The sequence below is a fragment of the Ochotona curzoniae genome, unplaced genomic scaffold (assembly GCF_017591425.1).
Source record: "Ochotona curzoniae isolate NIBS_2020 unplaced genomic scaffold, NIBS_Ocur_1.0 contig_430, whole genome shotgun sequence".
In the NCBI taxonomy this organism is placed as follows: domain Eukaryota; kingdom Metazoa; phylum Chordata; class Mammalia; order Lagomorpha; family Ochotonidae; genus Ochotona; species Ochotona curzoniae.
The window spans coordinates 20,561,844-20,587,374 of NW_024466219.1; the positions used below are offsets into that span (position 1 = coordinate 20,561,844).

General features: G+C 49.6%; 1 protein-coding gene across 4 annotated transcripts in view; it reads right to left on the reverse strand.

Annotated features, from left to right (window-relative positions):
* Window positions 1–218: 218 nt before the first annotated feature.
* Window positions 219–25,531, reverse strand: part of PACC1 (proton activated chloride channel 1) — a 32,608-nt gene continuing 7,295 nt past the window's right edge. For 2 of the 4 annotated variants that reach the window (XM_040985643.1, XM_040985646.1), the window contains exons 3-8: window positions 12,051–12,260; window positions 10,661–10,812; window positions 6,328–6,470; window positions 5,006–5,150; window positions 2,775–2,882; window positions 219–950 (exon numbers count right to left, since the gene is read on the reverse strand). In XM_040985643.1, the coding sequence (XP_040841577.1) occupies window positions 789–950; window positions 2,775–2,882; window positions 5,006–5,150; window positions 6,328–6,470; window positions 10,661–10,812; window positions 12,051–12,260 (920 nt within the window). In that variant the 3' untranslated portion in view covers window positions 219–788. Of the gene's footprint in view, window positions 951–2,774; window positions 2,883–5,005; window positions 5,151–6,327; window positions 6,471–10,660; window positions 10,813–12,050; window positions 12,261–25,531 lie in introns of those variants that run through there. The other 2 variants (XM_040985644.1, XM_040985645.1) reach the window with 2 other exon arrangements.

The window sequence follows — 25,531 nt, forward strand, 5'->3', positions numbered from 1 at the left end:
AGGAATTCTGAAGCTTACTGAATGAGCAGTGATTGCAACCAGGGCGGTCAATCCTTCCTTTTGCATTAACCTAGCTTATTGAGCTGCTAATGAAATCATCAAAGCACACTTAGTAGGCATCTCCTGTTTCCATCCACCCCAGCACTTCTGAGTGTTAATCATGCCAAACTCACATCCGTATCAATACATTTTCCAGGCAAACAGGAAGACAGCTAATCAACTGGCAAGATATTTAATTACTACTTTCCAGTAGCTTTAAATCTCATTTTACAAGGATGCAGTGGGACAGCCTGCCAGAGGCTCGCAGGTCCCAAGGGCTTTGCCTTTCTTGGTGTACAGCACAAAGGCTCCAGGGCACATCTTGTACATCTTAACAAGATTTGTGTTTAAAAAAGAAAAAAAAAAAAAAAAAAGAATCACACACTTGGTCCAGGGCAACACTTAGGGCAGAGAGCAGAGCTGTGATCATCGGGTTAGGGCTGCTGTTAGCCCAGCAGGATGAAAAGCCCCTTTTCACAAGCCCTGGGCCGAGGCCCTGGGCAACGGTGGGGGAATGCTCTTTAATAATTTAAATTCTTAAATAGCTTTTAGGCTGTCCCCTGGATCTTTTCCATCTGGCTCCGACAGCCCTCAGGCCGGCCAGGTGAGCAGGTCCAATAGGACAGGTGCCCCCAGCAAGGCCCCAGTTCTCCAGGTGAGGGCAGGCTTGCCAGGAGCTCAGTTTACCAAGGTGGAAGTGAGGAGGGCTTCCACGGACACAGGCAGTGCGACTGGCTTCACACGCGGCTTCAGCTGATGTGATTCGTTGCCTGACCTCTTCTTTTGAGGTACCTCTTCCTGATTTTGATCATCCATTTCACACTCAGTTTGGCAAACTCCGCCGCTTTAAATAGTGCCAAAAAGGCCCCACAGAGAAGCGCGATCGTGTTCCAAGGATTGGCGGTGATGATCTGTGAGACAGAAGCAGACCAGGGTCACGGTCACTACCTGCCGGAGCCGCACTAGAGTTCTGCCTGCAGCATCTCCACGTCACTGGGACTGCAAGCACACACCCCCTCATGCCTGAAAGTGCCACCCACTCTGTGCTCACAGTCCAGACCCTGACCAAGGCAGCAAGCCCCTCCTGAGTGCAGTGGTCCTGAAAGACGGACATGCCTCCTGAGAGCCCGCCGGAGATGGCACGGCCTCTGGCCACTCCAGCAGTCGGGAGCAGCCTGGCTTGGAGATCAATCACCCAAACCACCCGGGGGTCAGCTCTCCTTTCTTCCACCTCACACTTAGCTCTGTGCCACACGTCTGCTCCCCACCTTGCCCCAGTGACTCCCAGGCTGAGCCTTGGTTCCCCCATGTGCCCTTCCCCCCACCGAGGCTTTCCTTCATGCTCCCAGGACTAATCCTGCAGCAGTCCAGGGCCCTGGGCACTGAGCCAAAGTCCTCGGTGATTTCAGCACACACAATTCCCTCAATACTTATTGTCGGGAATAAGCAATTTAAATCAACAGACTTCCCCTTCAACTAAACCTGAACTTTAAAGCAGAAGTTCTAACTTGGATGGCTGAATCTTGAAGCATGGAAAAAAGAAACACTGTTATGTCCAGGTCTGCAGAGTGACCTTGGCCAAGCTGAGCATTCACCCATGCAGAGAGGTCTGTCACCACTGTTCTGGAACTGCTGGGAAGCTCACCAGCCACCCAAGGAAAGCTGGCCTCTTGTAGGGGTCTCTGCTTGGTTCGGGACACGGTCTTCGTGCTGAATACAGCTGTTGAAGATTTCAGGAGTGGGTGCTGTGGGGCAGCACGTTAAGCCACGACTAGGGACGCCCACATCCTGTTGTCAATCCAAGTCCTGGCTGCTCTGCTTCCAATCCAGCTTCCTGCTAGTACACACCTCAGCCGGCAGCAGGTGATGGCTCAAGTGCCTGAGTCCCTGGAACCACGTGGCAGACACTGACGGAGTTTCTGGCTCCAGGTTCCACCTGGCCCCAGTCCAGCCGCTGTGGACCTTTGCGGGAATGAACTATTGGGGGGTAGCTTTCTGTGTCTGTCCCTCCCTCTCTGTTACTCTTTCAAGGAAACAAAAATAAAATTTTTTTTTTAAGTTCAACCACACAGCTCACCTACAGAGTTAAAAAGTATTCTCTCCACCTCAAGTTTCTGTCCAGGAAGCCTCTGCATAAGCCCCTCCCACAGCCTCCCAATCCATAATCAACAGCAGAAGTGAGTGACACAGCACGCAACCGCCTCACAAGAGCCAGAGCTGGGGCTGCAAAGCTTAGGAGTGCGAGACTCAGCTAGGAAATTTCCCTCCTAAGCTGGGATCTTATCAAGATATTTTGTGGTAACCCAAAAGCCAAACCAGTGCCAGGCTAACACTGGCTCGGGTGGGTGCTGGGTCCTGAAGGCTCCTTGAGCACAGCTGTCCCGTCACCCACCCTGTCCGAGACTGGGAGTCGCAGCTGGCTAATCAGTGTACCTTCCTCTCTTCCTAAAAGAAGTGGCCTCCGTTGACAGTCATCGGTGTGGTCTTTCTACCTAACTTATCCAGCTAGTATTACTAGGCAGACTCAGCAGATACTCTGGGCAAAGCACTCTGCCAGATATCAAAGGAACAGCAGACAAATGACGAGGACTCCACCTTCACAGAGACAATGGTCTGAGTGGAGACAAGATGAGCTAAACACGCCACGCCACGCCACGGAAGAAGGCGGGAACAGCTCCGTGCGGCTGGTGGCCAACAGTGCAGCGCAGGGAGCGTGCTCAGGCAACAGTACTCACGTCCTGGACTTTCTGGATGAAAGGATCTTTCCATTCAAAGACCACAAAAAACAGCTGGGCACTTCTCTCGGCGGCTGGCCGCTGGTCAATGTAGTTCACCACACTCGTCTAGACACGGGAGACAGACAGTCACGTCAACTCTGGCCGTTCCCCCTCCGCCTGGGCCATGGGGGAGACAGAGTACAAGGGGAACCCGGGCCTGGGCTCCCCCATTCCACCAGTTCAAGAGCCCAAACTGATCCACACATCTCCTCACCTTGGCTTCCATGGTTCTTTAGGAAATGAGAATCGGAGATTCAGTGGGTACTGTTTCTGAAACCTGTCTTCAGGTATCTGATTAAACCATAGTTAGACCATATTCAAATCACCATGTCACAGTCACAATTAAACCAATGAAACACCCAAAACTTAAACTTCCTGATCTTAAGGGCTGGGTCTTAACCCTTCACAGCTACAGAGGAAGAAGCCCGGCTTCCCGACCTGCTCCGAGCCGGCCCACTGATACCCCCCAGGAAGGAGAACGCCCACATCACTGCGCGCTGGGGAGGCTCAAGTCAAACACCCTCCATCCTCAACTCTAAAACTTGAGAGACAAAGTTCTAGCGTTGTTCCAAAGATCTCACTACCTCAGCGAAAGACTACCAATTCAGATAACAAAAGGCATGAAACTTCGCAAGTTCATAGGCTCCCTGGGGCTTTCACCCCTCTGGCTTCCTGTCACAGCTGGAGCCAGCAGGAGGGGGACAACCAATTTTAGAGTCAAGAGAAAGAATTTAGGGTTCCTGGAGTAAAATGTGCAATCAATGTCCAGGAGAGAAGTTACCCTGCAAAGCGGGAATATTTTAGGGACCTTTCATGGCGGTGGGAGAGAGGACAGGAATGACGGCCGGCCCCTGGGGTAAGGCTCTCCCAGACATCACAACCTGGAGCAGTGCAGGGACCCAGGGGTGCAAAGCAGCAACTTCAGGGTTCAGGCCCCAGAGAGCCCAGGTGGTCGCCAGCGTGAATTCCTGTTTCAACACACACCTTTCCTAATGCTGGCTTCGGAGCCCAGGCCAGGCCACCTCCAGGAGGAACAGGTCCGAAGACATGTCCTGCTCCTCCTCCTCGGTCCCTGGCAGGACCAGTCACGCACAGGATGGCCTGGTCTCGATGTGCATGCAACAAGAAGGCAAAGCCACCAGGGGGCAGGGGAGCCTCAGAAGCAGGGATGGGGCCTTGCTTTGCAGGGGATGGAGCAACAGCCCTTTACACAGCTACGATCCAAGTCCACCTCTGCAGCCTTGCCTTGCCTCGAGGTGCTCCTGTATCATGGGCACCTCTTGCTGGATCACAGGGACTTCCCCCACAAATCACAGGGATCTTGTGGCCTCCAGCCCAGGGAGCTGAAAGCATTCTGATCAGATCTCTCATTTGAAAACGTTCATGTATGCACCCAGCACATTTAAACCCCTAACTCTGATATAGCACACAGTTATTGTTCTAATGTCATATGCATTTTAAAACATTAAAAAACAGGAATGTTAAAAAGTTAATAAACACAAAAGGAGTGATGCAGCACAGTGTGTTAAGCTGCCTCTCGTGATGCTCACTCCCACACCAGAGTGCCCACCCAGGCCTGGGCATAACTTCAATCCGCCTCTCTTCTATGGAGCCCGGGAGAGAGCAGACGAGGATACGCACACTGGCGTTCTGGACACCCAGCCGGGAGAGCAGGATGGAGCTCCCAGCTCTTGGTTCAGGCCTGGTGCAGCCGACACCTCTGTGATCATCTGGTCAGTGCACCAGCCGATCTTTCTGCCAGATATATTTGTCTTTCTGCCAGACTTTCAAGTAAACAAATAAATCTTCTGGGGGGAATACCACAAGAAGAGAACTCGCCTCTCCTGCTGCCTCCCAATGGGCTGTGGGAAGCAGGACAGGTGGGAAGCCACAGACTGCAGCCTCCCTGCCCTGCTACACCATCACAGTCTTTCAGAGCATCTGACAGCCTGGCCGAGGTACCCGACTCTACAGGACCCAGCCATCCCCGCCCCACACCCATGTTCTAGAAGCACTGACAGGCACATGTGCTGCCTAACGAACATGCCAATTCTGGCATGGCCTATGAAGCCCTCACAGGATCCCTGCTCAACCCAGAAAAGGACTCTGCTCGAAGGAGCTTCTCCCTGACGCCAGGCCCAGGCGTGGAGAAGGCACAAGCAGGCCCAAGCGCACCCTGAGCCACCCACCTCCTGCCGGAACTCCACAGCTTCTCGCCCATCCTCCTCCTTGGTCTTCACCAGCGACATCTTGACCCAGGTGCGGAAGCCCCCAGAGAACTTCCAGCTGGAATAGGCACTCTCACAGGCCTGCATGAAGCCCACCTTGTCTGGGCTTGAACACAAACAGTAGAAAGGCCCAGGTTATTCCACAGCAGGCAGCAGGATGCCAGGGTGGTCAGACCCAAACTCCACCCACCAATTCAAGTTGGTTTCGTTGTTAGCTCAAGCAGCGTGATGCCCACTGTTTCCCCAAGACTGCCTCAATGGGGATATTTGTCAGTCACCAGCCAAAGCAAGAACCCCTACATCTCCTAATGAGAGAATCCCTCTTCCTTCCCACTCACCACTCCCATCACCTACTCCCAAGGCAATGGGCAAAGTGTCCAGGGACACAGTGCTTCCAGCTCCATCAGGGCGCCCAGAGCTTCAGGCAGCCTGCCCTGGCTGGTCACCTCCCTCCAGAAGGACCAGAGGAAAGGGTTCCTCACGGAGCTGTCAGTCCGGGGACGCCCAAGGGCACTGCCAATACAGAAAAATCCAACCCCCAGGAGCAAGCAGAAGCTGCAGCCCAGCCACGAGGAAGCTCACCAAGCAAGCAGCACAAGCAGGACCCTCTGGGAACTCTCCCAGGGTAAAGGCAACAGGCCAAGTGTAAGAGGGAAAGAAGAGGGAACTGTGGGTGGCGGACTGGGTAGAAGACACTAAAGCAGAGGCCCTCAGCTCAAAGCAGCCACGGCCACCACCTCCCTGCCTCAGTGAGATGGAGTTCAGCAGGTCCAGCAGGACCTGGCAGGGGCCGAGTCCCCTGAACCCCAGCACACACACAAAACGCTCTGACTCCTGGGGGGCACCCCAGTTCCCATAGCCTCCAGAGCCCGGCAGACGAAGCAGACAGGAACCTGCTTACGGTGGGACACTCCCAAGCAAAGCCAAAAGCATCTGGCAGACCCACACCCCTCATACCCTCTTACAAGGGGGTATCTGAGACCAACACGCATGGCCTTCACAAGGGACAAATGCACACTGGAACCCTCGCACAGCAGGGCAAAGGGACATCTGTACCCTTTAGCTCCCCAGGCGAGGGTGTCTCCAGGAGCAGCCAACACAGTCCTCCTCGGCGGCCTCGCCCAACTCTGGCCCAGGAGAGCCAGCCCCCAGCTGCCGGATCCCCAGACAGCACCACTTCTCTAACTCTGGCCTCGCCTGTATGTCCTCAGCCCAGCGACAGGCGAGCAAGAGGGGAACATGAAATCAAGCAGCTGTGCGCCCAGCGCGAGCCCTGAGGCCACCTTTGCAGGAAGTCCTGGAAGGACGAGAAGAGGAGGTAGTCAATGGCGCTGAAGTCCTCGCTGCTCTGGTTCAGGCGGAACTGCAGGAACACCAGCTCCCGCTTCTTCACTTCCTGGGGCCCCCGGACAATGAGGGCCGACTTCTGCAGGGAGACAAGCGCAGACTCGGTCCCAGGGGCCCCACGGTTCACAGGCCACACATCTTCAGGTACATATGACCCCGTGCGGCCCCACAAAGCCCACAGCTGTGCGCCCTGCAGCCTCCCAACCGACTTCCGGCTACTGTCAGCTGGGCAAGGCGCACAGGGCCTCGGCCCAGGCTCCTGCTCAGACCTGGGTACTCAGCACCAGACCCAGAGCAAAACCCAAAGTGGCCAGTCTCGGCCCACTTTCCTTACTGGCAGACTGCGCCGTGGAAGCTCCAGCTCAGTAAGGAGGGTCTCTTCATTACATCCTATGGAATGTCTTCTCCCACTGTGTCATTTATGACTGTTTCTAATGCCATTTACTAGACAGAAGGTTTCAATTTGATATACTGAGACTTCCAGGTCTTTTTCTTTACATCAATACTTTAGTATATATTTAAATACTTTTTTTGAAACATTTTTTTTTATTGGAAAGTCAGATATACAGAAGATCTTCTGTCCGATGATTCACTCCCCAAGTGGGCACAATGGCCGGAGCTGAGCTGATCCAAAGCCAGGGGCCAGGAGCTTCCTCCTGGTCTCCCACATGGGTGCAAGGTCCCAAGGCTTTGGGCCATCTTCCACGCTTTCCCAGGCCACAAGCAAGGAGCTGGCTGGGAAGCGGAGCCACTGGGATTAGAACCGGCACGCAGATAGGATCCCATTGTGTGTAAGGCAAGGACTTTAGCAGCTAAGCTACCGCACTGGACCCTCCTTGAATACTATTTAAAATGTTTACATGTACATACCTTATAACCAAAGTTTTGCAGACAGACAGTATGAGGCCCCCTAACTCTGACCCCCTGACTCACATAGGTCCTCTCCTCCTTTACCACATGGTAAACTCAAACACAAAACCAACGTGTCTGCTGAGAGCCCTCCTGCAGGCCACCAGTCTCCCAGCCTGCTGCCCGCACTGCAGCTTCTGGGCTTCCCACTGCTCTGTCACCTAGCCAGGCAGTGCCCTCCACGTCCTCCTTCAAAGCTCTGTCACCTAGCCGGGCAGTGCCCTCCACGCTCTCCTTCGAAGCTGTCTCGGACCTGTCCTATACATGTGCTCTTCCAAATGTACTTGGAAACCAGCTTGTTCACTTCCACAAAAAACAAAAAACATTACACTTTGTTGATGAACTTAACTGATACATTTTCTCCTCATACTATCACCTTTTTAAAAAGGTCCTACAACTCAGAAGTGTAAGCTTTACACACACACACACACACACACCTCACACACACCTCCATTCTTTTCCTTACCACTCTGTGCCTACCTGATCTTGGGATTCCAGAAAGGCGTGTTCAAGTCACCCGCTAAGAACTGAGGCTATTTTTAATTTTGCACAGGTTTCGGCTGGAGCACAGAATGGTGCAGTCTTAGCCCTACCGAGGTCTGCTCAGCCTCCTTTACTGGGGGCTAGCGGCTGTTCTTATTCAATCCCCTGCCCTGGGATTCCATCCTGACTGGCAGCTGCAGCCCCATGCCCGGGCCTTCGGGGTACCTTTACGATCCTCATCCACTTGTGAACTTGCCCCTGTGTGCCACACTTAGTTCTCACAGTGCAGCAAGGCAGGTTCACTGTGCCAGTTTCCACTGCAAGGCCTTCTTCCAGTATGAGCAAACTGCTTTCCCATGCCAGACTGTGGCCCAACAGTCACCCTGCTGGCCCTCACTGCTGGCGCCTCGCACATGCTCATGTGATGGAGTTCCCAAAACCTGGGTAAAAGTGACTCATGCAACTCAGTGTCTTTTTTTTTTTTAAGGGAACCATTTAGAGGCCAGGGCCAGAATAGCCCACTAAGCCTCTGCCAGCAGCACCAGCATCCTACGTGGACACCACGAGCTTCTGCCCCAACTACTTCACTTCCCACCCAGCTCCCTGCTGATGGCCTGGGAAAGCAGTGGAGGAGGGCCCAAGCGCTTAGGCCCCTGCACCCACATGTGGGTCCTGGCTTTGGATTGGCTCAGCTCCAGCCATTGTGGCTGCTTGGGAAATGAGCCAGTGAATGGAAGCTCTCTGTGTCTCTCCTAATTTTGCCTCTCAAACAAAAATATTAAAAAAAAAAAAAAAAAAAAAAAGCAATAGCAAGCCCACTGTCACTTCCCAGGAGTGGGAATCTGCACACACGACAGCCAAGTGGACAAGGGCAGCTCCTGGGGACAGCACAGGGACAAGACAGAAGTGTCTGTGCAGAGTCCTTACAGCAGCTCTGCTCGGTGCACTGCCCGTGTTGTTCCCTAAGGGACATGGAGACTTGGCCCTGGGAGTCTCCCTGCTGCACAGGAATCGAACGCATGCTTGAACACAGATTTTGTGAGCTGGAAGCAGAATTTTGTACCCCAAACACCCCAAGAATGAGGCCCTGGCTTCACGGCTGGGGACAGCAAGCAGCAGGAAGGCAGACAGGGACCCTGCAGGCGGGAAGGCAGCCACCCTCACAGCATTTGGTAAAAGCTGATAGCACAGGAGGGAAACCACAAAAATTAGTGAAAATCCGGACTGCTGAAGAAGAGAGGATGAGACCCTGAAAAGGAATGACTTTTGCACTCTCCTGTATGCAAAACAGCCAGGAGCCCACAGGTTCCTGAAAAAACAGACTCAGTGACAACAAAGGCAGTGGGAGCAGGGTGGTAACAAGCCCCGGTGCTCAGTCCTGGAGCCGCCCTGGAGCCGCCCGACACCACACAGCCCTGCAGGAGGCTGTTCCCTAACGTCCACCGCAGATTCAAGGCGGAATCTCCCTGCCAAAAGGCCACACACACAGAGGCTACCCTGGGGCAACGCACTGGACACACAGACTTCCAGCCTGTCCCGCCATGGGGAGGGTCCCATGGGTTGCCCTGTCCCACACCTGACTGGGTTACAGGCTCTCGCACATTTGTTTATTCCACCACTGATCCCAAACTGTCTTACCAGCTTACACAACTCCCTCAAATGCCATTCTCACCCCCTCAGTTTGCACAGGAGTATTTCCAACATCCTATGGTATCCATCTTATTTATTTATTGGCAGAGGTGGGAACGATTTCAACAGGGTTCTAGAAGTATGGCGTGAAGAGCCTGGCGTGGTAGCCTGGCAGCTAGTCCTTGCCTTGAATGCTCCAGGATCCCATATGGGCACCAGTTCTAATCCTGGCAGCCCTGGTTCCCATCCACCTCCCTGCTTGTGGCCTGGGAAAGCAGCCAAGGACAGCCCAAAGCTTTGGAACCCTGCATCCAGGAGGGAGACCCAGAACAGCTCCTGGCTCCTGGCTTCGTATTGGCTCAGCTCCAGCCGTTGCAGACACTTGGGGAGTGAACCATAGGATGGAAGATCTTCCTCTCTGTCTCTTCTCTCTGCATATCTCACTTTCCAATAAAAATAAACGTTTTAAAAGAAGAAATATGAAGAGAAAACACACATACACACATCCCCCATGTGCCTATTTCATCTCAGACCTCCTAACAGCACCCCTTTACCCAGCCTGGCCCCCAACAGAATGCACATGGATTCTCCCATTTCCCACCTCTCTTGTGGGGTGGGGATACCGACCCCCAGAAACATGCTCCCCTAGAGCCGTAAAAGCTGCCTGCCATCCCTCCCTGTCATCATGGGCAGCTTCCTTTGCCTAGCAAACCCTCCCTTTTAATCTGCAAATCCCATATACAACCCTCTTCACCCTTTCTGAGGAAGGTGGGGCAGGAGAGGTCAGATGTTAATATAAACTCCCTCCCAGCCTGCTCTAAAGGTGCCACAGCTCCCCAATGCACTCAGGGCCCCAGCCCGGCAGGCCCCAGCTGAGCAGTGCTGTGTGTGGCAGCGCAGCCAGGCCAGGCCCACGAGTTCTCATCCCCACACCAGCGTTCCCTGTATACACTGGCTTACTGACGTCAAAGGAGGGGGCGTTGCAGCCGGGTCTGCAGAAATTACAATCCAGCTGGCCTCACATAGATCCTGTCAATCTGCATTTTCACAAAGTATCCTGGCAATTCTATCATGTCATCAGGCAGGGGACCACCTGACTGTGTCACAGCAGCCCCACTCCTTGGCCTTCGCTGAGCCATTCTTCCACCAGCGTCAGGATGTCACCCCACTGAGACTCTGAGGGGCATGCATGAAGCCAGGCACAATGGGAAGACCTTCCTGGGGAGGACTCAGGGCGATGGGTGTTACCAAGGACTGATTGGAGAAAGGGTCCGTGTAGTTGATGGTCCGTGTGGTGCAGTTCATGTCACCTGGCTGGCCGGGGCTTCGCAGAGGCGGAATGATCTCGTAATGGTGCTTACAGCTGAGCAGCTGGGCCTGACCAGGGTACAGGGCAATGCCTGTGGACACAAGACAGGGCAAAGAGGATGTCAGGAGTCACTGCCCCAGCCCCACTACTGAAACCATCTCACACAGCAACTGCCTATAGTGTGGACCGGCCAGGGAACTGCAGGGGAAGAAGGTTACAGCAGTGGTCAAGCCCATCTCTACTGCAGGGCACAAGACCCTCAGTAAACCCCCGCTCTGTGCTGTAATACAGCCTCCTGATTGGCTGAGCTCAGCCACACACTCCGCCTGCCCATCATCAATGTGCACATGTGCCAGGAGGCTCTGGGTTGTAAGATTCCCCAGAAGTCCCTTTGTCTCTCACCTCTGCTCTGACGGGAGTTCCCACAGGCAAATCCATCCCAGCAGGCCCAGCCTCTCCCAGCCCAAACACCTTGGGCACGGCTCTACTGACAGCAGCCACCCACTTCAAATGAGAGCAACATATGGCACCAGACAAAGTTCAGGGCGACCAAGAAACAAGGAGCAGCAAGGAAAACCCACAGTGATGAACCTGAAGCAGACACAGAGAGGCAAACACAGGATGACTGTGCTGGGAAGTGTCAGGGAGCCAACAGGGTGCAGGGGCAGCTTGGGCTCAGACTCTACGCCCATGACTAAGCCACTGGATGGTCACTCGGGGAGGCCTGTACACAGAACAGTTGCACTGCACCAGGTGGCCAGAGTCCAGAAGCACAGCACTCAGGCTTCCCCATCACCCCATGGCTTCCAGGATGCCCAGTGCCAGCTCCACGCTGGAGCAGACAGGACCCTCGGCAGCAGAGGTGACTTTCTGCTGGGAACTAGACACACAGTGAGACAGGCAAGGAGTATATGGTATGGCCTGGGAGCTCCTGCCCACCACTGGACGGCCTCCATGCCTCCAGCCAACCTCCACACCATGCAGTCCAGCCCTTACTCCTGCTTCTCCTCACCTCTGGCCTTTGGCTCCAGCCAGGCCAGCCTCCTCCTTTCTAGAAACCCTTCCCTTATGCCGATGGTCTTCTGAGAAGCACTCTCTCCCCACTCACAGACCTGTTTCCAAACCCAGCTCCAGCCCTCCCCCTGCAGAGCTGGCCCAACCTCGCCGGCTTGGTGCATGTCTCCCCAGTGCACAGCACACTCTGCAAGGCCTGCTGGCCATTTTCATCTAGACCGCAATTGGCTTCCTCCACCCTGCCCAGGGCCCAGCAGTGTGCTGGGAACACAGCAGCTGCTCAGGGAGGACCTGCCTGGCCCAGGCCGACCCTACCTGGGGCATCATAGCGATCCACTTCCTTGTAAGACACAGACATGACGGGGTGCTTGAGTTTCTCACGGAAGTCTGTGATGGTCTGGTAGACCAGGAAGACGGCCACAGCCATGAGCAGCAGGTAGATGAAGATGAGCAGGACTGAGAACACGTTCTTCAGGCAGGCCTTGCTGAAGCGGATACTGCTGGAAGCCGACTCGCTGTCCAGACCTGACAACAACAAAGCAAAGCTGAGGTCAAGGGCCTGGCAACAACTCTGGGTGCTTATCTGCCTCCCAGGGAGGTGACCACCCACCATACCCAACCCCCACACCCAAACCCTACAAGTCACCTGTGTACCTTCCCTACACAGCCTGGCCTGCCAGGCAAAGCAGAGTCACTGTGTAACGCCTTCGTGGAGACTGCTCTAATCCCGCTGAAACAGGCGCCCTGATCTCCTCGGCACTCTCCTTGCCCAGCTCCACAGCTTCAGCCCATGAAGGCAGCTCCCCATCTCCCAGCAGGCACTTGCTCTCCCGCACATGCTGCTCTGAAGCACTCATCATCACCCTGACTCCTTACTCTTCCAGTTTGAGGGATTTCTTCTGGGTACCCTTCTCCGACTCCTTAACCTTGCAAGTGCCCCCTCTGCCCTCCCAGAACCCCCAGCACGTCCCCTACTGCACCTCTCATTAGTGTCTGTGCTTTCTCAGGCCAGAAGTTCCATTTGAGGGCAGGGACAGGGCAAGTCTCGCCTTTGGCTGAGCTGTCAGCACATCACAATGTGCCTGGGACAGAGTAGGCATTCTGTATTTACACTCTGACCAGTAACACAGCCGCACCACACAGCTCTGCCTCCTGACCTGTCCTTCCATGTCTTAGCGACTGAGTCATGATCATTCTCTTGGACTCAACTCCCCCCACCATCTCCTCATCCTACAGCAACATTCCTAAGTGTAACCCCAGTGCTGCTGTGTGTGGAGACAGAGCCTTTAAGGTGGTAACAGATTAAGTGAGGTCATAAGAATGTCCTTAGAAGAGGAAAAAGAGCCACAAGCCCGGCACGCTCACATGGAGAGGCCACATGAGGACACAGTGAGAAGGGAGCCACATCTGCAACCCAAGAAGGGGTCTCATCAGAATAGCAAGCCTGCTGGCCCTGGGGTCCAGAATGTCTCACCTCCTGAACTGGGGGAAATGTATTCCTATGGTTTACACACACACACACACACACACACACACACACACGCTACACCTAGTGAGATGTCAGCCTTCTGCTTGAGGATACGCATTGATCCCTATATGGCCTGGTTCAAGGTACTAAGGACACAGCATAGTGCAGGGGAAAAGACAGAAAGTTAAGGAAGTTCTGGAAGGGAGTATCCAAAGCAGGAGTGAACCTCCAGGTCTGCTGGAGATCCCTGAGGGCCCAGGAAAAAAAAAAAAAAAAAAAAAACAGCAGAGGGAAGCAGAGAGAGACTGACAAAGGCAATACAGCCCAGAGCTTGCATGAACCCTGCCAGACCACCTGCTTCAAAAATTCATCAGCTCATAACAGAATCCTGATTCTCTAGAATATATCTTGCCTGAAGTTCAGTGTTCAATCAAAAATCAGGAGAGGTGAAAAGAAACAAGAAAATGCAACCCATACTCAAGGGAAAAAAATGTGATCTACAGACACTAATACTAAAATGAACCAGATAAAGCAATTACATAGGGATCTTCAGCACTTAAAGCAAAATACACAGATAAAGGGGGCTGATAGTGTGGCATATCAGCTTAAGCTGCTATCTGTGACAGCATCCTATATGGTTCAAGTCCTAGCTGCTCCGTTTCTAATCCAGCTCCCTGCTAACGGGAAAGCAGAAGACGGCCCAAGTGCTTGAGCCCCTGCACCCAAGTGGGAGACCCAGTAAAGCTCCTGGCTTTTGCCTGGCCCAACCACAGCCACTGCGGCCATTTGGAGAGTGAAGCAGCAGGTGGAAGATCTCTGGAAGATGTCTCCAGCACATGTTCACTCCCTAACTTGGCCCTTCGAACAAATAAAACCAATCTTTAAAAGTATACATATATGGGTAAGGAGTAAACAGAGGGCAAATAGAGAAACTAACGTCAAAGAACCAGATATAGCTTCACTTATACAGGATGAAGCATCAGTAGACAGATGTGCTAACAGCTGCACAGCAATGTAACCACTGGACCATACACTTAAAAACAACTATGATGGTAAATTTTGGTACACACATCTTGTCACAGTAAAACATTATTAAATTTAGAATGAATCAAATAAGAAATTCTAGAGCTGAAAATAAAAAGTTAAAGTTATAAAACCTTAACAGAAGATACCAAAATTGAGTGAAATGAGGTCAAATAAGCAAATAATCCAATCTAAAGATCAAAGACAAGTATGAATAGAGCCTAGATAACTGTGTCACAGCCTAGTCTAACACCATTAATAGAGAGAAAAAAATGAGGTATAGGGCCTGGCAGCGTGGCCTAGCAGATAAAGTCCTCTCCCTGAATGCACCAGGATCCCATATGGGTGCCAGTTCTAATCCCGGCAGCTCCCCTTTCCATCCAGCTCCCTGCTTATGGCCCGGGAAAGCAGTTGAGGATGGCCCAAAGCCTTGGGACCCTGCACCTGTGTGGGAGACCTGGAAGAAGTTCCTGGATCCTGGCTTTGGACCGGCATAGCATTGGCCGTTGCACTCACTTGGGAAATGAATCATCGGATGGACAATCTTCCTGTCTCTCCTCCGCTCTGTATATCTGACTTTCCAATAAATAAATAAATCTTTTTTTAAAAATGAGGTATAAAAGGTATTTGAGAAAGCAATGATCCAAAATTTCCCCAAACAAGAAAGACATGAGCTTACAGATCCAACATAATGCCAAACAGGTGAAAAAGAGCACCACAAACAAATCATAGTCAAACTACTAACACAAACGGAAAACTTTTTAAAGCAGTTTGAAAAAATGACATAGCATGTACACAGTATCGCTGCTACCAATGACTAGCTTACAATCAAGAACAACAGGGGCCAGGGCAGGCACTGGCACGGCGCTTACCTGTCACCTGCAACATCCGCACACCTGAGTCCTGGCTCCACTCTGGATTCAGCTTCCTGGAAATGCTCACTCTGAGACAGCAAAGGTGGCTCGGCACCCATATGGGAGACCCAGAGTGAGCTTCTACCTGCAGGGTCTCTAGATGCAGAGCATGGTGGTCTTTGCACAGGAACCTACTGGTAACTACTGCTTGGAAGGCACTCCCAGAGTTCATGTGGAATCACAAATGCACTTCAAAACATGGCTGATGGGGCCAGCACTGTGGTGTAGCAGGTAAAGCTACTAGCTGTGATGCCAGCATCCCATATGGGTGATAGTTCATGTCCTACCTGCCTCACTTCCAATCAGCTGCTTGCTAGAGGCCTGGGAAAGGCCACAAAAGACAGCCTGAGTATGTGGGACGCTATCACCCACATGGGAGACCCAGATGAAGCTCCTGGTTTTGGCACGGCCCAGCCCTGGCCACTGCAGCCATCTAGGCAGTGAATCAGAGGAAGGAAGATCTGTCACTCCCTCTTTAAAATCAATCAGTCCATCTTTAGGAAGGAAGAACACAGCTGGTGAAAATACACAGTCAGGAGCTGCTCACGGCTGTATCTGCTTGCTACAATTCTCATGGGATGTGAAAAGATCCCAAAACTGAAGCAGCTCTGAAGTGACTGATTTGGTGGCTAACATCTGAAGAGTCAGACGAGACTTACACAGGTGCCCCGCCCTCCTGTTCCAGATCCCACATCGGGTCAGCGGTACAATCAGAACTGGAGTCCTACAGTGCCAATGGCCAACCCAATGTTCTTTCTCCAAACAGCCTGATGAGTTCAGTCTAGTTATTAAAGAGCTAGCACATTTCAAGGCAAGCTACTCATAACTTTCAGGCTGGTCAATACAAATTCTAAATCAATCAATATAAGGCCCAGAAAGTTCACTCAGGACAACCCCTCCCTCAGATTCAACCATGGTATCTGGATGAGTTACTCTTGGGAACACCGACCACGCGTCTCTCCCTCAGTGTCCTCCACAGCAGCCAAGCCTAGCTTCTTTACAGGTCTTCTGATCCACAGATAAGCATGGAACGCAAATAAAAAGCATCCACGCACTGTCTCACCCACTAGGCTAAATGCTCAAACCCTAACACTTACCCCTTTTTAGATGAATACATTCAAGGTTTTGGTATATTCAAAGTGAGCAATCCTCAGAACTTCTAATTACAGAACATTTTCATTAATTAAATAGAAATCCCAAACCCCTTATGGTCCCTCTTCCTCCCACTCAGTCCCTGGAAAGTAACCTATCAACCTCTATGGGTTAGCCTGCTCTGGACATACCCACAACAGAATCACACAGTCTTTCTCTTCCGGTTTCTTTTACTTGGTATGCAATGAGCAAATCCTAGTCTCTTCAACTACTTAACAACCATTTGTGCATCGAAAGAAACACCCATCCAGAATACTTTGCTTGTTTTTTAAACTGGGTCTTTCTTGTTGAGCCATACAAGTTCTTCAAATATTCTGACACAAATCCTTTATCAGATATATGATATGCAAGAATCATCTCCCATTCTGTATTCTACCATTTCACTTTCTTGTTAGCTTTGATGCTCAACCTTGATAAGATCAAATCAATCATTTTCTTCCCTTAGTTATCTATTAGTTATTTACAATGAGAAGTGACTGCAATGACTAATTAGCCAACTGTTTTCCCCAATTTGATTCGATTTTGATGTGATAAGAATACTCTGCATGTTTGGTGTCATTCCTTCCTTTACAGGTCCCAAATGTGGACCTGCCCAAGATTTCGTCTTCCTGGCCCTCCCTGCTCATTTTCCATGTGGATGGATCTCAGCTCCACCCAGATCCTGCCTCTGTGAGTACTCTCCGACTTACACAGCGCCACCAGCCCCCCGGCCCCCCACCCTCGCTTCCTGTTCATCTTGCCTCTTCATTGCTCCTGGCCATCTGCCTCACATACACCACTGCAATGAAAGCCTGCATGGGGACACAGACACACATCTTCTCCCAGGCACCTGCCCATGCACACTTGACCTGTCTGCACAACAGCATCCTGTCACACACCTGATCTCAAACCTCAGAATCACTGACTCTTTTCACTTCCCCTTCTCCAGGTCAGAGCAGCCTCTCACCAGCTTTTGATGTGGCTCAGGTGTGTCCCTTTACCTTAACCCAGCCACACTGATTTCCCTTAAATATCCACTTTACTCCTACTCTCTTGTGCCACTCTTCAAACTCCCTAGTGAAGTACAAACTGATACGTTGGCCAGAATCTGACCCGGTCTACTTTGTCCTTCTTCCCTGTGTCATCTTCCTTGGTCCTTTCTCATTAACCCTCTGCTTGCTGCAGGCTTCTCAGAAAGGCCCTAATGTACCTCCTACCTCTTCACAGCTGCTCACACCATCCCTCCTCCTGGCCCACATGGCACCCTTCCCTTGATTAGCCCCACCATCACAATCCAGGCCTTTATTTTTGAAACACTCATCTGGGTCATTCTGGGAGCTCTCACTTCATTCCTTCCAGGCAGCTCAGTTCTTGTAGATGAGATATTTTCCTGCCCCAACCCCACACCTGCCTGCTCAGACTACAAAAGGACAGAGTACCCAGAGATGGCCTGGGTCCTCTACACTGAGCACTGGGGTACAATGAAATCTTTGTGGTTCACAGAACTTGGGCCAGGGACAAGTTGTTGATAACAACTGGTTAAAGAATTACACTCAGTAAAAAATGACCTTTGAACTGCCATTAAATACTACAAAAAAGAAATATCAAATGAAAATGCAAACACCTATGACAGAAAAAACTGAGATGCAGCAAAAGCAGGTCTAATAAGAAACCTACAGCAATGCATACCTAAACAGAAAAATAAATAAATAAATATATAAACACATTGCCATGAAAAACGAAAGCAAAAAACAAAATCAAATCCAAAGCTGATCAAAGAGAAAAAAAAAGACCAAAAACAAAGGGATTTAAATAAAGGGATTTTAGATAAAGCTGGATTTTTTTAAGATTTATTTTTCCTGGAAAGGCAGATCAGACCCAGGCCCCAGAGGGTTTTGCTTGTGTTTTTTGTTTTTTTTTTTTCTTTTTCATGTTAGGATTTTTTTATTAAAGATTGTTTTTTATTGGAAAAGCAGATATACAGAGAGGAGGAGAGAGGGGAAGATCTTCCATCCACTGATTCATTCCCCAAATGGGTACAATGGCTGGAGCTGAGCCGATCCAAACCTAGGCGTAAGGAGCTTCTTCCAGGTCTCCAATGTGGGTTCAGGGTCCCAAGGCTTCAGGCCATACTCCACTGCTTTCCTAGGCACAAGCAGGGAGCTGGACGGGAAGTGGAACAGCCAAAACACAACCCAGTGCCCATATGTGACCCCATAATTTGCAAGGGGGAGGATTTAGCATATTGAGCTATGGAGCTGGGCCCAGAAGTTCTTTTTTGAAAATAAGCAAAAATCAACAAAAATAAAAGAAAGGAGACAAAAAAATCAGATTAAAAAATATAACATTACAACTACAGAAATACAAAAAGGCATCAGAAACAACTATAAACATCTATATGCTAATAAATTAAGTAATCTAGAAGACTTGTACAAATTCCTGAACACACAACCTAACAAGACTGAATCACAAAGAAACACCTACGTGGTGGCACAGATGGTAAAACCACCACCTGTGGTGCAGACATTCCATAGGGCCGTGTCAACAGCAGTGGCCTGGAAAAGCCAAGGACGATCCAAGCCCTGGGCCCACGCACCCACATGGGAGACCCGGAGGAAGCGCTTGGCTTCAGACCAGCCCAGCTACAGCAGCTGCAACCGTTTGGGGGAAGAGAACCAGTGGATGCAAGCTTTTCATGTGCCTCTCTCTCTGCAGGTAATCTTAAATAAATACTTTAAAACAGAAAACCTGAACTGCTCAATAGTAATGAGATTCATCAGTAATAATAATAAAAAAACAAAAATACTTCTAGCAAAGAAAAGCCAAGACTCCACGGTTGAATTCTACCAACATCTAGTCCATGGCTAAACCACGCTGAACGCGCCCGATCTTGTCTGAATTCTACCAACACCTGAAGAAAAATACTACTTCTTTTCAAACTATTTTTTAAAAAATGGAAAAGGATTGTCCCAAATTCCCTCCATGAAGCTATCATCAACCTGATAGACAAAAAAAAGACACCACAGAAGGAAAACTACAAACTGATAACCCCGAAAAGCACAAATGAGAGAAAAACTCCTCCGCAATATACCTACAGAAGAGCAGAACAAAGATTCATCATGGGCCCGGCACAATAGCTCAGCCGCTAAATCCTTGTCCCACACGCACCAGGATGCCACATGGGCACTGATTCACATTCCAGCTGCTCCACTCTCATCCAGCTCCCTGCCTGTGGCCTGGAAAAGCAGTGAAGGACAGCCCAAAGCCTTGGGACCTTGCTCCCGACTGGGAGACCAGAAAGCAGCTCCTGGCTCCTGACCGGCTCAGCTGTGGTCACTGTGACTAGTTGTGGAGGGAGGCTGAGGATAGAAGTTCTTTCTCTGTCTCACCTTCTCTCTGTAAATCTGTCTTTTCAATAAAAATAAATCTTTAAAAATTCATTATAATCAATGGGATCAGTCCTTAGAATATCAGTGTTCAATAATCTGAAAACAAAGTTGAAACACTGCATGAACAGAATGGAGAAAAAATACTATTGCCTCATTAAGTGCAGAAAAACTATTTAACAGAACTCAACACTCATTCATGACTTAAAAAAAAAAAAAACACCAAAAAAAAAACCTCCTAGCAAATTAAGTATGGCAGGAATCCAAGGACCATGTGACAAACTCATTTCTAACATCTAAACTGGACCAAGAGGAAAGCTTTCTTCCAAAATTTCAAATAAAACAAGAACAACCACTCACCACTTTATTCAACTGTCCCAGCAAATAGGCTAGCAGAAGAAATAAAGGGTATCCTGGGGCCCAGCGGCGTGGCCTAGCAGCTAAAGTCCTCACCTTGAGGGAGGGATCCCATATGGACGCCGGTTCTAATCCTGGCAGCCCCACTTCCCATCCAGTTCCCTGCTTGTGGCCTGGGAAAGCAGTCAAGGACAACCCAAAGCCTTGGGACCCTGCACCCGTGTGGGAGACCTGGAAGCAGCTCTTGGCTCCCGGCTTCGGATTAGCACAGCACTGGTTGTTGCAGTCACTTGGGGAGTGAATCACCGGACGGAGGATCTTCCTCTCTGTTTCTCCTCTCTGTGTATCTGACTTTGTAATAAAAATAAATAAATCTTTAAAAAAAAAAAAAAAGAAATAAAGGGCATCCAAACTGAACAGTTCAACTGTCTTCACTCGCAGCCTAATCTCATATACAGAAAACCTTTAATATGCCACCAAAAAAATCAGCATTAATAAATGAATTCAGTAAAATTGCAGGATATAAAAGCAGCATTCAACAGTCAGTGGTATTTCTATAGCTAAATAGCTGGAAAAGGAATCATGAAAGGAATCTCACATGCTAAAGCTTATTTAAAAGGTGAGGGACCTGGTGCTGCAGCCTAGCGACTAAAGTCCTCTCCTTGAATATGCCAGGATCCCGTATGGGCGCCGGTTCGAATCCCGGCAGCCCCGCTTCCCATGCAGCTTCCTGCTTGTGGCCTGGGAAAGAGGTCGAGGACAGCCCAAAGCCTTGGGACCCTGCATCCATGTGGGAGACCTGGAAGAAGATCCTGATTCCTGGCTTCTGATCGGCGCAGCACCTGCCATTGCGCTCACTTGGGGAGTGAACCATCGGACAGAAGATCTTCCTCTCTGTCTCTCCTCCTCTCTGTATATCTGACTTTGCAATAAAAATAAATCTTTAAAAAATAAATTAAAAAAATAAAAGGTGAGGAAACCACAGACACATCTGGGTTGTGTTCAGTGGGCAGGGAGAGGAACTGTGGAAGCCAGACACTTCTACTTTCATCCTGTGTCTGCATGAGCACGCCCCTCCCCTGTGCCCTGCTGTCCCACCGCCCAGTCCCAGGGGAGGGCGAGTACAGCCTGAGGAAGCGGGCATGTGACCAACAAGCAGGCAGACAGTGCTGTGTATTACACAGGCTAGGGAGGTATGGCTTCCAAGTGGTAACCCTAAGCTAACTGCCTGCCTGTCCCATTTCATTCATTCATACTTCCAATGGAATCTCATTTATAGCACCTACAAAATTACCTAGCAATAAAATTAATCCAGGATATGAAAGACTTTACAATAAAAACAAGAAAATACTAATCAAAGACATTGAAGAGGACACACTGAAAGATGGAAACCTATCCCATGCTAACAAACTGGAAGAACACTGCTAAAATCCGTGCTACCCAAGCATTCTACACTCAATGCAGTTCCATTAAAGGAGCAATGACATTCTTCAGAGGTAAGGAAAACAAAATCCTAAAATTTGTACAAAACCACTGAAGAACCTGAGTCCAAAACAGTATTAAGCAAAAGGAGCAATGAACCTGACTTCAAAATACACAAAGGAAAAATAAAGCATGGGACTGGCATAAAATCAGATAAATAAACCAACAGCAACAAGTCTACAGCTTTACACCAACTGATTTTCAACAACGGTATCAAGAACACACTTTGGAAAACGGACAGTGTCTTCAATCACTGGTGCTGGGAAAGCTGGATAGCCACTTAAAATGACACTAGATCCCTCTCTTCAATGACAAGAATCAACTATAAATGGATGAAAAAACTACATGTTAGAACCAAAGTTATAAAAAACTAGAAGAAAGTAAAGCAGAAATGCTTTACGACATTATTCTGGATACTGATTTTTTTTGCAGCTCTGGGGGGCAACAAAAGGAGAAGTAGACAAATGGCATTATACCAAATTCTAGTATCTCTACAGCAAAGGAAACAGGAAACAGGCAAGCTACAGGAGAAAATTATCCACAAACTATGCATCTTATTAAGAGTTAATACTAAGAATATTTAAGGGGTCAATCAACTATCCTAGCTATGTGTTGGCAGTGAAAATCTGGGTAAACGGAGATGCTAAGGTGGACTATATCAGCCAGTAGATTCTGGAGAGACTTCTTTGTGCTTGGAATGGCAAGACTGGCAGCGATTCACAACTGCTGAACTATCAAAACCACTTGAGCAAGACCCTCAGAGCATGCCCCACATCGGGGACCTGGTTTTGGTTGGGAGGCTGAGTGGGGCTTCTCCCTTTATCTCCCCCTTTGCCCCAAATACAGAAAAAAAAAAAAGCAATAATGTGGAAAGAAGTCTTACCCACTTTCCTGTAGCCCTTGACCCTTTGTGGCCTAATCAACTATGTAAAGATTGTCAAAATAAAACAATTTCAAAACAACAACAAAGAAACTTAACGGGGCCAATGTTGTGATGCAGCATGTTAATCCACTGTGTGTAGCTCAAACCAGAGCATAACTTCAAGTCCCAGATGCTCTACTTTCAATCCAGCTTTGTTCTAACAGACCTGGAAAGGTAGCAGAAACTGATTTAAGTACTTGGACCCTGCCATCCACATGAAAGATTGGGAGCAAACATCCAGCTCCCACCTTCAGCTTGGCCCCGTCCTGGCTGGGGTGGCCATCTAGGGAGTGAACCAGAAGATAGAAGATCCAGCTCCATTCTCCCCCTGTCTTGTCAAATAAAATATTTTTTTTAAAGATTTATTTTTATTATTTTTTTTTATTGGAAAGGCGGATATACAGAGAGGAGAGACAAAGAGGAAGATCTTCCGTCCGATGATTCACTCCCCAAGTGACCACAACGGCCGATGCTATGCCGATCCGAAGCCAGGAGCCTCTTTCGGATCTCCCACGCGGGTGCAGGGTCCCAAAGCTTGGGTCATCCTCGACTGCTTTCCTGGGCCACAGGCAGGGAGCTGGAAGGGAAGCAGGGCTGCCGGGATTAGAACCGGTGCCCATATGGGACCCCAGGCGTTCAAGGCGAGGACTTTTAACCACTTGCGCCATCGCGCCGGGCCAATAAAATATTTTTTGAAAAAAAAAAAATTTAAGAAACTCAGACATTTAAGAGCAAAATTGGAACAATCCAACTCAAAAATTGCAAGAGATATGAACAGACATTTCTCAAAATAACACAAAAACGACCCCTAGGTTAAAAAAAGACACTCAATATTATTGATCACCAGTGAACTACAAGTTAAAGCCATAACAAGCCATTATCATTGCAAGAAATAACAAATGATGCTGTAAGGCTGTGGCAAAGGGAAAACTCACACGAGGTTGGCAGGAATGTAAATTGGCATGGCCAGTAAAGAGGGTGTTGAAAGACTAAAATTACCATATAATCCAGTAATCACTTCATTAAGTATATATCCAAAGGAAATAAAACCAGTACATCACCGTGATCTTTACATCCCATGTTTACTGCCATCACTAGTCATACGAGCTAAGATTTGAAACAAACCGATGGAGGAGCCTGGGAAACTCCTCCAGTAGGACACAGTCCCTGCAGTAAACACAAGAAGCATGATAGGAAACAGCCCAGAACAGGTCATGGAAAATTTCCCACTGGCATACATTTGCAATGGGTCGGGAGCAGACCAGGCTGAATCAGTTCACGTCATCCACTGGCAAATCCAAGCACCAGAACAGAGTGTGGGTCGAGCCAGGTTTGGTCACGACAGAAACCAGTGCACATTACGGAATGCCAAGGTGAGGCTGCCTGTACGGGATGTGACTGCAGCACCCAACAGCACACATGAGAACCAGGAAGGGAGGGGGCAGAGCCGGCAGGAGGAATAAAGGAGGGTCCCCTTGCCAGACTGCTACTCCCACTGGAGAGCATGGGCTGGGATGGGGGCAGACCAGACTAGGCAGGGCTACAACACCTGTGCACCTCAGGTGGACTAGATCAGGGAGAAGCCAGGCTGAGCTGATTATTCCTACTGGTGCAAGCATAAATTAGAGTGGGTGAGGGTTGTTTGGCTTAACCACAGTATCAGCTGGCAGAAGCTGGCACTGGGGGATAATTTTGTCAAGTCAAATGCCAGAACCACCTGAAGAGTGCATAATCCTGGAGAGAGACCTGGGAGGGAAATAGTGGGCTCCTCCCTCTTGGGTTACCACTCCCACTGGAGGGCACAAAAACTAGGACAAGGGCTAGGGTGGCTAGACAGAGAGGCACCCAACAGCATCCATGAGGGCTGGATAGTTGAGCCTGGTTGGATGGAACTAGGCTTCAATGTCCACAGACATGTATGAGAGCTGAATGGGATGTGGGACAGACTGGACTAGTCTGCTACACATACTGGCAAACCAGGGTAGGGGACGGGCCTGTGGGGGTTATTGCATGTCACTCTGACTAGGCTGCAGCTTCCACTGGTTTATGTGAGGGCCGAGTATGTGCTGGGCAGAACCAGGCTAGACTGCAACACCCACTGGTTCCAGCGGAGGACAGGGCTGGAGATGGGTCCAACCCAGCAATTGCAACCATCAGCTGATCTGGGCAATGGACTGTGCCGGGCCCTGTGCTTGCTAGAACACACAAGAATCTGGTCTGGGAATACCTCAAAATTTCTTTGGGGCTCTCCCCAATCAAAATGCCAGACTGAGAACCTTAACCAAGAAAAGACAGAAGAGAGAACAAGTTAACCAACCACCTCAGCTATTTGTCGGCAGCAAAATACTGGGCAAATGGAGACTCTATGAGGGACTGTGTCAATCAGTGGATTCTTCAACGACCTCATCGTGCTTGGAGTGGCGAGATTGGCAGCGATTCATAACTGGTGAATTATCAAAACCACTTGAGCAAGTATCTCAGAGCATGCCCCACATGCGGGACTTGGGGTGGGTGGGAAACCGGATGGGGTTTCTCCCTCAATATCCCTCTTTACCTCAGATACATGAAGGAAACAATATGGAAATAGTCTTACCCACTTCCCTATAGCCCTTGAATCTTTTTACCCTAATTAACTATGTAAAGATTGTTAAAAATATAATTAAAAAAAATTGAAACAAACCTAGTTGTCCAACATCAAAGAAAACATGATCTATATACATAATGGAATATAAATCAGTCAATAAAGGTGACATTTTGTCATTTGTGACAGCATGGAAGGACCTGGAAAGCACTGTTAGGATTTCATGTATGATCCCACTCTCCAGTAGAATCTAACAAAGCTGGCTTTGCAGAATGAGAGAGAAGAGTGGTTTTCAGAGATGGTGGTATGGAGGACAGATGGGGAAGAGGTTGGTCGATGGGTACAAATGTACCTGAGACCAGCTCTAGCCAAATTCGGAGCTCGGAAAGGGTACGTGGAGTCAGCGATAAACAAAGACATGGACACTGTCACTTGGTGCCCTCTCACAACAGCTCAAGAAGCTGTCCTTTCTATTTACTCAGACACACCACAAGCTTCTACACAAACAACCAATTGTTCTATTTTTACTCCA